At 48.2% G+C, this 15,006-nt stretch overlaps 1 protein-coding gene across 1 annotated transcript in view; it reads left to right on the plus strand.

Annotated features, from left to right (window-relative positions):
- Nucleotides 1-15,006, plus strand: part of greb1 (growth regulating estrogen receptor binding 1) — a 50,462-nt gene that overhangs the window by 21,652 nt on the left and 13,804 nt on the right. Inside the window, exons 4-17 of the mRNA XM_042326287.1 lie at nucleotides 52-228; nucleotides 1,070-1,252; nucleotides 1,941-2,057; nucleotides 2,951-3,097; nucleotides 4,491-4,613; nucleotides 4,770-4,892; nucleotides 7,842-8,027; nucleotides 8,283-8,654; nucleotides 8,887-9,015; nucleotides 10,927-11,136; nucleotides 11,609-11,806; nucleotides 12,799-12,979; nucleotides 13,088-13,277; nucleotides 13,392-13,528. Of these exons, the coding sequence (XP_042182221.1) occupies nucleotides 52-228; nucleotides 1,070-1,252; nucleotides 1,941-2,057; nucleotides 2,951-3,097; nucleotides 4,491-4,613; nucleotides 4,770-4,892; nucleotides 7,842-8,027; nucleotides 8,283-8,654; nucleotides 8,887-9,015; nucleotides 10,927-11,136; nucleotides 11,609-11,806; nucleotides 12,799-12,979; nucleotides 13,088-13,277; nucleotides 13,392-13,528 (2,473 nt within the window). The remainder of the gene's footprint in view (nucleotides 1-51; nucleotides 229-1,069; nucleotides 1,253-1,940; nucleotides 2,058-2,950; nucleotides 3,098-4,490; nucleotides 4,614-4,769; nucleotides 4,893-7,841; nucleotides 8,028-8,282; nucleotides 8,655-8,886; nucleotides 9,016-10,926; nucleotides 11,137-11,608; nucleotides 11,807-12,798; nucleotides 12,980-13,087; nucleotides 13,278-13,391; nucleotides 13,529-15,006) is intronic.

Genomic DNA, 15,006 nt, shown 5'->3' on the forward strand with positions numbered 1-15,006 from the left:
GTGTGTGTGTGTGTGTGTGTGTGTGTGTGTGTGTGTGTGTGTGTGTCTCAGGGTTCTGCCAGGCCGGTAGGGACCTGCGTCTGTCCTCCCTGGTGTCAGAGCCTCTAAACGTGGCCCCAGGTTTCCTGCTGGTAGGGGCCAAGTCCCCCAGTGCACCAGACACACTGCTGGTGTGTGCTGTCGACCGCAGGTTCCTGCCCGACGAACGAGGACGCAACGCACTGCTGGGTGAGATACACATACAGAGACACACAGACATGACAGAGAGAGAGAGAATGACAGAGAGAGAGAATGACTGAGCGAATGACCGAGAGAGAGTGACAGAGAGAGAGAATGACCGAGAGAGAATGACCGAGAGAGAGACTGACCGAGAGAGAGAGAATGACCGAGAGAGAGAGAGAGAGACTGACCGAGAGAGAGACTGACCGAGAGAGAGAGAATGACCGAGAGAGAATGACCGAGAGAGAGAGAATGACCGAGAGAGAGAGAGACTGACTGAGAGAGAGACTGACCGAGAGAGAGACTGACCGAGAGAGAGTCTGACCGAGAGAGAGAGACTGACCGAGAGAGAGACTGACCGAGAGAGAGAGACTGACTGAGAGAGAGAGACTGACTGACCGAGAGAGAGAGAGACTGACAGAGAGAGACTGACTGACAGAGAGAGACTGACTGACAGAGAGAGACTGACTGACAGAGAGAGAGACTGACAGAGATAGAGACTGACTGACCGAGAGAGAGACTGACCGAGAGAGAGACTGACTGACAGAGAGAGAGACTGACAGAGAGAGGCTATAGAGAACAGTCAGGGTATCCTGATTGCAGACACATACACACGTTATTAGTCCCTCAACCTGGGCTCTGCTAGACACACACACACACAAGCACAACACACACACCATCTCACATCCCAGCTGACCTGTAACCATGGAAACATCATTGCTCACACACTCTTTCTCTCACTATGGGAGAAAGGGCTTATTATTGTTTCACTGAGTCTCCCAACCACACACACACACACACACACACACACACACACACACTGACCTAGTGTTTGTGTGGTCGTCCTCAGGGTTCTCTGGGAACTGTATAGGCTGTGGAGAGAAGGGCTTTCGCTACTTCACTGAGTTTTCCAACCACATCAACCTGAAGCTGAGCACCCAGCCCAAGAAACAGAAGCACTTAAAGTACCATCTGTACAGGAACAACCAGGGACAGCTGGTCAGAGGGGCTGCTATCTGCTGGAAGGGCCTCGGTAACACAAGCAGGGGGAGTAGAGGGGATTGGGGGATATTTTCATGTGTGATCTTTCCATGACAGTGTAAGTGTAAGTATATTGAATTGAGAAAGAGAGCGAGGTAGAGAGGGGAGAGAGGGCGTCAGGCCAGTGGGTCAGTCTCTCCTTCTGTGTATCTCTGCTGTCGTTCTGTGGACAGGGTGCTCGTCTGGGGTCAAAGTTGGAGTTTGTAGGAGAGGATGGGTCTGTGACCCGACCTGTCTGTCCAGGTGTGGAGGACAGAGGCCTGGGGTGAGAGGTCAGGACTGGGGTCAGGGTGAAGAAGGGTCGAAGCCTGTGTCTAGACTGTTACTGTGTAACTGACAATACCCGTGGTATACAGTATATGAGGCAGAGAGACAGTAAATCAAGTCTAATCCACACAGATTAGGAAGAAGGATGAGTTTCAGACCTCCAGTAACTAGAGCAGAGTTTACATTCAAATGTAAATTGAGCTGACACTAACATAATCACTTGAGTGTGACTAATGCTTTTACGGAAAATGCCCATCCGTTCTCTCAAGTTAGTACACACACACAGACACTGTGTATGTACAGTAGCATTGACTGTGTTTCGATGGTTTTGACTGTGTGGGTTTCTGTTTGCCTGTCTGGCTGTGTTTGTGTGTGAAGCCAAATGCTAATCTGACCGTGCGTTGTCTTTTCAGAGACTAGAGGGAGACAGACGGTGCCCAACCCCTCTGACGGTCATGCGATCTCAGACGAGCACCTCCTCAATCCAGCAGTCACCGCTCACCCTGGACTCCCACCCGGCAGCTATACTGGTACAGTACACTCACACCCAGTACACTCACACCCAGTACACTCACACCCAGTACACTCACACCCAGTACGCTCACACCCAGTACACTCACACCCAGTACACTCACACCCAGTACACTCACACCCAGTACACTCACACCCAGTACACTCACACCCAGTACACTCACACCCAGTACGCTCACACCCAGTACACTCACACCCAGTACGCTCACACCCAGTACACTCACACCCAGTACACTCACACCCAGTACACTCACACCCAGTACACTCACACCCAGTACGCTCACACCCAGTACACTCACACCCAGTACGCTCACACCCAGTACACTCACACCCAGTACGCTCACACCCAGTACGCTCACACCCAGTACGCTCACAGACAGTACGCTCACACCCAGTACGCTCACACCCAGTACGCTCACACCCAGTACAGTCACAGACAGTACACTCACAGACAGTACACTCACACACAGTACACTCACAGACAGTACACTCACACACAGTACACTCACACACAGTACACTCACAGACAGTACACTCACAGACAGTACACTCACACACAGTACACTCACAGACAGTACACTTACACACAGTACACTCACAGACAGTACACTCACAGACAGTACACTCACAGACCGTACACTCAGACAGTACACTCACAGACAGTATACTCACAGACAGTACACTCACAGACCGTACACTCAGACAGTACACTCACAGACAGTATACTCACAGACAGTACACTCACACACAGTACACTCACACACAGTACACTCACACACAGTGCACTCACACACAGTACACTCACAGACAGTACACTCACAGACAGTATACTCACAGACATGACCCCACACTAGATGACCTTGGTTGCCGTTGTTGTTTTCCATCTCTCCAGCCGGCTCCCCTGTAGGCCCCATCGGTCAGCCTCACCTGGCCGACCTTCGCCCTCCCCTGACCAATGGGAGCCACACACCCCTATCCCAGAATCCTTTGCCCCATACGGCCGTACTGTCCAATGGACCAGGGAGACCCACAGTTATAGGTAACTTGTGTGTTTGTGTGTGTGTGTGTGTGTGTGTGTGTGTGTGTGTGTGTGTGTGTGTGTGTGTGTGTGTGTGTGTGTGTGCTTGCATGTATTTCTATTTGTGTGTGTGCGTGTGTTTGTGTGTGTTTGTCTGTTTATTATAAAGGGGTATGACATAGAATGACATGCATTATAGCATCTCTATGGGGTAGGAGGCATGGCTTTAAATGTGTGATGTCATTGTAGCCCACCCTCCCCCTCATCTTCACACCTCCCCCTGAAAGAGAGAGCTCCTGTGTTTTAACACTCTAAATGCCCAGTAGGAGCCGGCTGTATTGTGTGTGTGGGCCCCGATTTTTACGACCCCCTTTCATTCAGCAACACTCTCCCTCTCTTCTTTCTCTCCCTCTATCTCCCTCAGACTGTTGTCTCAATAAAAGTAGCACAGTAAAAAGTCTCTCCCTTTCCCTCTCTCCCTCTCTTTCTGTCTGTCTCATTCCCAGTGGGTTTAGTTGTAAAGTGGAAGGCCTCCTTCCTGCCAGTCTGGGTTTTGATAGGGGTGTTTCAACACGTGGGGCCTTTGGTCTTTGTCTCTGTTGCTACATAAGAAGAGAGCAGGCAGAGAGGAGAGGGAGGACAGCATGTGTAGAGGGGAAAGAGGAAGGAGCTGATTAATGTGACAAAGACTGTGCTATCTTTATCATCAATAGTGAGCTACGGTTATACTGCTGGCTGGTTGGTTAACTGGCTGGCTGGTTAGTTAGCTGACTGGTTGGTTAACTGCCTGGCTGGCTGGTTGGTTAACTGGTTGACTGGCTGGCTGAATGGCTGGTTAGCTGGCTGGCTGGCAAGCTGGTTGGGTAACTGGCTGGCTGGTTAGTTAGCTGGTTGACTTGCTGGCTGAATGGCTGGTTGGTTAGCTGGCAGGCTGGTTGGGTAACTGGCTGGCTGGTTAGTTAGCTGGTTGACTGGCTGACTTGCTGGCTGGCTGGCTGGCATGAATCAAGGAATTAATGAACAAGCAAGCAAATGAACTAGAATGCACTGTATTTAGGGTGCCTTATGAATGAATGTTATCCCTCAAATCAAATCAAATCAAATTTTATTTGTCACATACACATGGTTAGCAGATGTTAATGCGAGTGTAGCGAAATGCTTGTGCTTCTAGTTCCGACAATGCAGTAATAACGAACAAGTAATCTAACTAACAATTCCAAAAAACTACTGTCTTATACACAGTGTAAGGGGATAAGGAATATGTACATAAGGATATATGAATGAGTGATGGTACAGAGCAGCATAGGTAAGAAGAAATGATTCTGTATATTCTGTATTTTTAAGTTGCCTGCACATCCAGAAGTGTCCCCCCTGAGACATACAATACATAACAGTGTGTTGCTTGTCCTGTCAGGAACACTCAATGCGGGACCACCTAAAAAGAGACACAAAGGCTGGTCTCCAGAGTCTTCCGCTGTGAAGACCCCCCCAGCTTCCTCTTCCTCTTCCTCATCGCTCACCAATGGTACCAAACCAGGTAGGAGCTCAGAGAGAGAGCGAGAGAGAGAGCATGCATTTCAGAAGCGAAATAGCATACAAGGCTGCTATTTTCTTTGTGGGTATAGTTAGTTACTACTGTTTTATGTCTGCTACCTGCTGTGTGTGTGTGTGTGTTTTTTCTCTTTACCCACAGACCATGCCCCCCCAGAGAGTTTGTCCCAAGGGTCCTCCAACCCCCACTCTCCCCCCGGGCCGTCTGTCACAGTGCCTGATCAACTGCTGCACACCTGCAGACTCCAGCCCGTCATCTTCAGAGGTCAGAAGTGTGTGTGTGTGTGTGTGTGCACGCGTGTGTGTATTTGTGTGTGCTTCTGTGTGTGAGTGCGGTGATCCTATTCCTCAGTGGCATTAAACGCAAGAGTGCCACAAACCTCAGCAGACACTGAGGCTTGGAGTCTGAGCCCAGTGTCCATTGCTTAGCTGCGCTTCTTAGCTAAGCAATGGAAAGGTCATAATGTCCTCTGCTCTCTCTCACTTCTCCACCTCTCAACATGCCACCCCTCCCCCTCGTCCCTCCATCCCCTGGGAGTATCCATTAGCTCACTGTCCATTTTCCCACAACCTGATCCTGTGCAGTAGCATCTGGTGTGTCAAATCAAATCAAATCAAATTTTATTTGTCACATACACATGGTTAGCAGATGTTAATGCGAGTGTAGCGAAATGCTTGTGCTTCTAGTTCCGACAATGCAGTAATAACGAACAAGTAATCTAACTAACAATTCCAAAAAACTACTGTCTTATACACAGTGTAAGGGGATAAAGAATATGTACATAAGGATATATGAATGAGTGATGGTACAGAGCAGAATAGGCAAGATACAGTAGATGATATCGAGTACAGTATATACATATGAGATGAGTATGTAAACCAAGTGGCATAGTTAAAGTGGCTAGTGATACATGTATTACATAAGGATGCAGTCGATGATATAGAGTACAGTATCTACGTATGCATATGAGATGAATAATGTAGGGTAAGTAACATTATATAAGGTAGCATTGTTTAAAGTGGCTAGTGATATATTTACATCATTTCCCATCAATTCCCATTATTAAAGTGGCTGGAGTAGAGTCAGTGTCATTGACAGTCATTGACAGTGTGTTGGCAGTAGCCACTCAATGTTAGTGGTGGCTGTTTAACAGTCTGATGGCCTTGAGATAGAAGCTGTTTTTCAGTCTCTCGGTCCCAGCTTTGATGCACCTGTACTGACCTCGCCTTCTGGATGACAGCGGGGTGAACAGGCAGTGGCTCGGGTGGTTGATGTCCTTGATGATCTTTATGGCCTTCCTGTAGCATCGGGTGGTGTAGGTGTCCTGGAGGGCAGGTAGCTTGCCCCGGTGATGCGTTGTGCAGACCTCACTACCCTCTGGAGAGCCTTACGGTTGAGGGCGGTGCAGTTGCCATAGCAGGCGGTGATACAGCCCGCCAGGATGCTCTCGATTGTGCATCTGTAGAAGTTTGTGAGTGCTTTTGGTGACAAGCCGAATTTCTTCAGCCTCCTGAGGTTGAAGAGGCGCTGCTGCGCCTTCCTCACGATGCTGTCTGTGTGAGTGGACCAATTCAGTTTGTCTGTGATGTGTATGCCGAGGAACTTAAAACTTGCTACCCTCTCCACTACTGTTCCATCGATGTGGATGGGGGTGTTCCCTCTGCTGTTTCCTGAAGTCCACAATCATCTCCTTAGTTTTGTTGACGTTGAGTGTGAGGTTATTTTCCTGACACCACACTCCGAGGGCCCTCACCTCCTCCCTGTAGGCCGTCTCGTCGTTGTTGGTAATCAAGCCTACCACTGTTGTGTCGTCCGCAAACTTGATGATTGAGTTGGAGGCGTGCGTGGCCACGCAGTCGTGGGTGAACAGGGAGTACAGGAGAGGGCTCAGAACGCACCCTTGTGGGGCCCCAGTGTTGAGGATCAGCGGGGAGGAGATGTTGTTGCCTACCCTCACCACCTGGGGCGGCCCGTCAGGAAGTTCAGTACCCAGTTGCACAGGGCGGGGTCGAGACCCAGGGTCTCGAGCTTGATGATGAGCTTGGAGGGTACTATGGTGTTGAATGCCGAGCTGTAGTCGATGAACAGCATTCTCACATAGGTATTCCTCTTGTCCAGATGGGTTAGGGCAGTGTGCAGTGTGGTTGAGATTGCATTGTCTGTGGACCTATTTGGGCGGTAAGCAAATTGGAGTGGGTCTAGGGTGTCAGGTAGGGTGGAGGTGATATGGTCCTTGACTAGTCTCTCAAAGCACTTCATGATGACGGATGTGAGTGCTACGGGGCGGTAGTCGTTTAGCTCAGTTACCTTAGCTTTCTTGGGAACAGGAACAATGGTGGCCCTCTTGAAGCATGTGGGAACAGCAGACTGGTATAGGGATTGATTGAATATGTCCGTAAACACACCGGCCAGCTGGTCTGCGCATGCTCTGAGGGCGTGGCTGGGGATGCCGTCTGGGCCTGCAACCTTGCGAGGGTTAACACGTTTAAATGTCTTACTCACTTCGGCTGCAGTGAAGGAGAGACCACATGTTTTCGTTGCAGGCCGTGTCAGTGGCAATGTATTGTCCTCAAAGCGGGCAAAAAAGTTATTTAGTCTGCCTGGGAGCAAGACATCCTGGTCCGTGACTGGGCTGGGTTTCTTCCTGTAGTCCGTGATTGACTGTAGACCATGCCTCTTGTGTCTGAGCCGTTGAATTGAGATTCTACTTTGTCTCTGCACTGGCGCTTAGCTTGTTTGATAGCCTTGCGGAGGGAATAGCTGCACTGTTTGTATTCAGTCATGGTACCAGACAACTTGCCCTGATTAAAAGCAGTGGTTCGCGCCTTCAGTTTCACACGAATGCTGCCATCAATCCACGGTTTCTGGTTAGGGAATGTTTTAATCGTTGCTATGGGAACGACATCTTCAACGCACGTTCTAATGAACTCGCACACCGAATCAGCGTATTCGTCAATGTTGTTGTCTGACGCAATACGAAACATCTCCCAGTCCACGTGATGGAAGCAGTCTTGGAGTGTGGAGTCAGCTTGGTCAGACCAGCGTTGGACGGACCTCAGCGTGGGAGCTTCTTGTTTTAGTTTCTGTCTGTAGGCAGGGATCAACAAAATGGAGTCGTGGTCAGCTTTTCCGAAAGGGGGGCAGGGCAGGGCCTTATATGCGTCGCGGAAGTTAGAGTAACAATGTGTGTGTGTGTATGTCTCTGGTCCCCAGGTCACGGCAGCCTACCCCAGCTGAGTGGTAAGGTGTGTGATGTGCAGGTCAGCTCCCTGCTCCAGAGCTGCTATCAGAACAGCCAGGCCCTGCCCAGGGTTTACCAACACTACGGACCCTCTCCCATACAGCCCCTGTCTGTAGAGATGCAGATACTACTCACTGTGTACTACCTGGTGCAACTAGGTGAGAGCGAGATGGTTGATTTCATTTTTTACATTTCAGTCATGCTCACAGTTACATTTGACATTGTAGTCGTTTAGCAGACGCTCTTATCGAGAGTGATTTACAGGAGCAATACGCATTGAGTGCCTTGCTCGAGGGCACATCGGCAGATATTTCCCTAGACTCTGGGATTCGAACCAGCGACCAGAATGTACACATTGAGGCAATCGTTAAAAACCTAGTTGGTAATAACTGGTTATTGACGTTTCCCTCCAGGCCCAGACCAGGTCCCACTGATCCAGGACCTGGAGCAGATCTTCATGCGCTCCTGGAGAGAGTCCCACCTCCGTGAGATTCGCCAGCACCAGCAGCCCCAGCCTGGCCTCTCCCTCCCCCAGGCGCCCTCTACTCTGCCTGGGCTGCCACAGGCCCAGGTCCTCACCCCCTCCCAGCTGCCCTGGCTGGCCCAGCTGGCAGCCTCGTCATGTGGGGAGGGTGTGGTGGTGCAGGAGGAGAAGGTCTCGATGGCTCTGGGGCTGGCTGGCACCTTCACTAGGCTGATGGAGGGACGGCTGGCTCATACCAACTATGTGGTCATCATCTGTACAGCCAAGGGACAGGAGACTGAGTCCTGTGTTGTGGTGACAGGTGTGTGTGTGTGTGTGTGTGTGTGTGTGTGTGTGTGTGTGTGTGTGTGTGAGGGGGTGGGGTGGGGGTGTGATCTTATTGTGTGTGGGTGCCTACCTGTCTCTTAAATTTGCTGTGTGTGTGTTTATACATCGACTTAAGTTGCAGGCTTTTTGCAGGCTTTTTGGTGCATGCATGCGTGCATGTAATAACTGGTGTATACTGTGTGTGTGTGTGTGTGTGTGTGTTGTAGGTAAACACCAGTGTCGTATCCTGGTTGAGGGGATGTTCAGTCCCAGTGATAGTCTGAGAGAGATCAGTCAACAGCTGTCCTCTGGCATGACCCAGGAACTCACTGCCTTCTGCAACTCTCTGGGACCTGGTAAGACGACTACAGATCTTCATTTGAGACAGTTTACTACAGCAGGGAAAGAGCCCTGCAGCAACAGGACATTTGAATTATTATGTGGATTAGAATGTTAGAATGAATGGATATTTTTTGTAGGGGTTGATACATTGTCCATAAGGGAAGATCAAGTCTGAAATGTGCATTTCCTGCTTCTCATCAACAAAACTGTGATCAAATGACATCTGTGCACAACCCACCTGGATGCTGAGAAAGTGTGTGTGTGTGTGTGTGTGTGTGTGTGTGTGTGTGTGTGTGTGTGTGTGTTGTGTGTGTGTGTGTGTGTGTGTTTGTGTGTGTGTGTGTTTGTGTTTGTGGGTTTACCCATCTTAAATGTAATGGATTGGTTTCATATACATATTTTCTAAGTGCTCTGTTTACTGTATGTACAGTTGAAGTCGGAAGTTTACATACACTTAGGTTGGAGTCATTAAAACTAGTTTTTCAACCACTCCACAAATTTCATGTTAACAAACTATAGTTTTGGCAAGTTGGTGAGGACATCTACTTTGTGCATGACACAAGTCATTTTTACAACAATTGTTTACAGACAAATTATTCCAATTCCAGTGGGTCAGATGTTTACATACACTAAGTCGACTGTGCCTTTAAACAGCTTGGAAAATTCCATACAATGATGTCATGGCTTTAGAAGCTTCTTAAAGGCTTTTTTTAAAGTCAATTGGAGGTGTACCTGTGGATGTATTTCAAGGCCTACCTTCAAATTCAGTGCCTCTTTGCTTAACACCATTGGAAAATCAAAAGAAATCAGCCAAGACCTCAGAAAATTAATTGTAGACCTCCACAAGTCTGGTTCATCCTTGGGAGCAATTTCCAAACGCCTGAAAGTTAATCTGTACAAACAATAGTATGCAAGTATAAACACCATGGGACCACGCAGCCGTCATACTGCTCAGGAAGGAGACGCATTCTGTCTCCTGGAGATGAACGTACTTTGTTGCGAAAAGTGCAAATCAATCCCAGAACAACAGCAAAGGACCTTGTGAAGATTCTGGAGGAAACAGGTACAAAAGTAACCTGAAAGGCTGCTCAGCAACGAAGAAACCACTGCTCTAAAACCGCCATAAAAAGCCAGACTACGGTTTGCAACTGCACATGGGGTCAAAGATTATACTTTTTGGAGAAATGTCCTCTGGTCTGATGAAACAAAAATAGAACTGTTTGGCCATAATGACCATCGTTATGTTTGGAGGAAAATCATGAGGAGGAAAATTGTGGATATATTGAAGCAACATCTCAGGACGTCAGTCAGGAAGCTAAAGCTTGGTCCCAAATGGGTCTTCCAAATGGACAATGACCCCAAGCATACTTCCAAAGTTGTGGCAAAATGGCTTAAGGACAACAAAGTCGAGGTATTGGAGTGGCCATCACAAGCCCTAACCTCAATCCTATAAAAATATGTGGTTAGAACTGAAAAAGTGTGTGCGAGCAAGGAGGCCTACAAACCTGACTCAGTTACACCAGCTCTGTTAGGAGGAATGGGCCAAAATTCACGGAACTTATTGTGGGAAGCTTGTGGAAGGCTACCCAAAATGTTTGACCCAAGTTAAACAATTTAAAGGCCATGCTACCAAATTCTAATTGAGTGTATGTAAACTTCTGACCCACTGGGAATGTGATAAACCCACTGACCCACTGGAATGAAATAAAAACTGAAATAAATCATTCTCTCTACGATTATTCTGACATTTCATATTCTTAAAATAAAGTGGTGATCCTAACTGACCTAAGTCAGGGACTTTTTACTAGGATTAAATGTCAGGAATTGTGAAACTGAGTTTAAATGTATTTGGCTAAGGTGTATGTGAACATCCCACTTCAACTGTATTTATCTATTTATCTCACCATATTGTATGTGTGTGTCAGATGGTGATGTAGATGTGTTGCTGGGAGGTGCTGCTAGGGAGAGCAGGAGCCATCCGCCCCCCCTGTCCAGCAGTCAGGAGTCCACAGGAGACAGCAGCCCTAGAGACAGACAGACGGACAGAGCTACATGCAGCCCCAAAGAGCCAGCCACAGACAGACACACAGACAGCCCCAAAGACAGAGCTGAGAGCCACAAGGACTCCTGCTCAGGTGAGATATATGCAATCTGTGTGGAGAGAACACCATGAAATGTGTGTAGTTTGAAAAGCTACATGCTGTAGAATTTCATGTGAAGTGGCGAGATGTGTTTGTAATACGTTTTGTGCGTACGTGTGTTGAGTTTATGACTTTGTACATATGTGTAGTCTGTCCAAAATCTGTGTGTGTGTGTCTGTGTGTGTGTGCATTGTGTTTATACATTTGTGTGGTGTCTAAAATGTGTGCTTCCGTGTGTGTGTATGTACATTTGCGTCTCACGTGTATGCGTTAGCCAGGAAGCTGCTGTCCCATGTGTGTGTGTATACATTGTGTCTAATAAGTGTGTTTCCGTGTGTGTGTGTAGAGTACCGTGTGGAGTGGCGGGAGGTGCGGCCCATCCAGTTGGGGGTAGCCAGGAAGCTGCTGTCCCATGTGTGTGTGTATACATTGTGTCTAATAAGTGTGTTTCCGTGTGTGTGTGTAGAGTACCGTGTGGAGTGGCGGGAGGTGCGGCCCATCCAGTTGGCGGTAGCCAGGAAGCTGCTGTCCCATGTGTGTGCCATCGCCGACTCCAGCACTCAGAACCTGGACCTGGGCTCCTTCGACAGGGTCCACTTCCTCATCTGTGTCCCTCCATCTGAGGTCACCTTCCAACAGACCGTACTGCATCTCTGGAACTCGGGTAAGATCCCTCCTCTCTTCCTCCTATTCTTCCTTCTCTTTTCTTTCACTTCTGTTCCAGATATCAACACATTCCTCTTCTCCCTCTCTTCCTCGTTCTCCTCCACTTTCATCTCACAGTTCAATAGACTCTCCTCTTTCTCTTCCTCGTTCTCCTCCACTTTCATCTCACAGTTCAATAGACTCTCCTCTTTCTCTTCCTCGTTCTCCTCCACTTTCATCTCACAGTTCAACAGACTCTCCTCTTTCTCTTCCTCGTTCTCCTCCACTTTCATCTCACAGTTCAATAGACTCTCCTCTTTCTTTCTCTTCCTCGTTCTCCTCCACTTTCATCTCACAATTCAATAGACTCTCCTCTTTCTCTTCCTCGTTCTCCTCCACTTTCATCTCACAGTTCAATAGACTCTCCTCTTTCTCTTCCTCGTTCTCCTCCACTTTCATCTCACAGTTCAATAGACTCTCCTCTTTCTCTTCCTCGTTCTCCTCCACTTTCATCTCACAGTTCAATAGACTCTCCTCTTTCTCTTCCTCGTTCTCCTCCACTTTCATCTCACAGTTCAACAGACTCTCCTCTTTCTCCTCCTCGTTCTCCTCCACTTTCATCTCACAGTTCAATAGACTCTCCTCTTTCTCCTCCTCGTTCTCCTCCACTTTCATCTCACAGTTCAACAGACTCTCCTCTTCTACCTCTGCCCCTCCCCTTTCTCCTCCTTCCCTCCTTCGCCTCAATCCCTCTGAGGTGTCTTCCAGGAAGTTGTCTTCAGGTCTCGTCCTCCTCCTAGCCGATGTCGATGTTGTATAGAGCCCCTTTCTGGTGTATCGTAGAATCGTTGAGAAATGTGTTCACTCGCGTTACTCAAACCTTCAACTGGAACAAATTGGTGTCGTGTGTGTATGTGCACGTGAGTATGTGCACGTGAGTATGTGCACGTGAGTATGTGCACGTGTGCGTCCGAGCTTTTGTGTGTGCTTAATCCCTGTCTGTGCATGTAGGTGTCCTCCAGCAGCTGGGGTTGGAGCAGGAGTGTCTGTCTCAGAGAGAAGCTGAGCACTACGTGGTCAAGATGGACCAGGAGGCGAGGGCGCGCATTGATGACCTCATACAGGAAGCACACAGGAACTCTAACACACTCTACATCGTGGTCCACGACCACGCACACTGGGACATCAGCAGGTGTGTGTGCTTTGTGTGCTTTTTTTTGCTCACGTGTGTCTGCGTGAGTGTGTCTGCGTGTTTGTAACGTGACCATAACGTACAGTATAAATACTCCCTGTCTCCCAGTGGGCCGTATGGTGCCAGCGTTGGTGACTCCGGCGGTGGGTTGGTGGACAGCCTGCTCAACTCCCTTCAGATCAGAGATGCCACCAACATCCTGACTCTCCACGTCACCTCGTTCCCCTTTGCCCTGCAGACACAACACACACGTATCAGCCCTTACAACGAGATACACTGGCCCTCTGCTTTCAATAACGTAAGATATTCACACACACACACACACACACAGACCCACACTGATACAAACACACACATAGTCACAAACAGACACACACTGTTGTCTCAAGCTGTGTGTGTGTGTATGTGTCAGGACATGGATCTGTACCATGAGAAGACGCGGTACTTTGGTGTGTCGGAGCTGCTGGACTCGACTCGTTCAGGCAGCGGTCTGCCTCTCCTCCGCTACGACAGCTCCTTCGAAAGCATGGCCTCTGTCCTGGAGGAGAGGTAACACACACACTCATCATGCATACTGTACACACACACACACTCATCATGCATACTGTACACACACACTCATCATGCATACTGTACACACACACACACACTCATCATGCATACTGTACACACACACACACTCATCATGCATACTGTACACACACACTCATCATGCATACTGTACACACACACACACACACACACACACACACACATGCATACTCATCATACATACTGTACACACACACACACACACACTCATCATGCATCATGTACACACACACACACTCATCATGCATACTGTACACACACACACACACTCATCATGCATACTGTACACACACACACACTGTACACACACACACACTCATCATGCATACTGTACACACACACTCATCATGCATACTGTACACACACACACACACTCATCATACATACTGTACACACACACACACACACACACTCATCATACATACTGTACACACACACACACACATCATACATACTGTACACACACTCATCATGCATACTGTACACACACACTCATCATGCATACTGTACACACACACTCATCATGCATACTGTACACACACACACACACACACACTCATCATACATACTGTACACACACACACACACTCATCATACATACTGTACACACACACACACACACATCATACATACTGTACACACACACACACACACATCATACATGCTGTACATACACACACTCATCATACATACTGTACACACACACACACACATCATACATGCTGTACATACACACACTCATCATACATACACAATCACACAGGTACAGAAAATTAACACAATTAACTGTATATGCAAATATACAGTAAATGGAGACGCCAGTGTTGTAATACTCGAGTCCAGGACTCAGACTTGAGTCTGACTCGAGTCTCGATTTTCCTGATTTGTGACTCAGACTTGGCCTCGCCTTCTCGTGACTTGTATTAGGCTATGATAAGCAGAAGATTAGCAGCACTAGATGCGCAGCGCAGCGAGGGTCTTGTTTTGTTCCGCAGTGGGAGGGACAAGCCACATCCGGCCGGCACACAGTCTACATCAGCTGGTGAGCTGCGGGGGAGCAAGACAGGCAGGCTCCGCTCCGACACCGCCTCCGACCATCACGCGACTCTCTTGCTTCCCTGTAGCTAACCAGTCACCAGCCTTCTAGTTAGCTACCCTGCAGCCAATGACCAAAATGTCCTCTTTGGCCTCATGGGTGGAATGTTATTAATATTTAATTTTTTGGGGGCAACTGTCAAACAGTTGTGTTATATTTCAGTCTTTTGTGATGTATATAAAGTGTAGTATTGGGATGCAAACTCAAAATTGTATACATTAAGTCTATATCTGACATGCTGTCTTCTTTTTCTAAGGCCATAACCGTGTGTGTGAGGTCTATACTTTTGTTTCAACGTAGATTTGTGTAAGACTACCGAGAAACACTATGTGACCCTGAT

Source organism: Oncorhynchus tshawytscha, linkage group LG08 (assembly GCF_018296145.1).
Source record: "Oncorhynchus tshawytscha isolate Ot180627B linkage group LG08, Otsh_v2.0, whole genome shotgun sequence".
In the NCBI taxonomy this organism is placed as follows: Eukaryota; Metazoa; Chordata; class Actinopteri; order Salmoniformes; family Salmonidae; genus Oncorhynchus; species Oncorhynchus tshawytscha.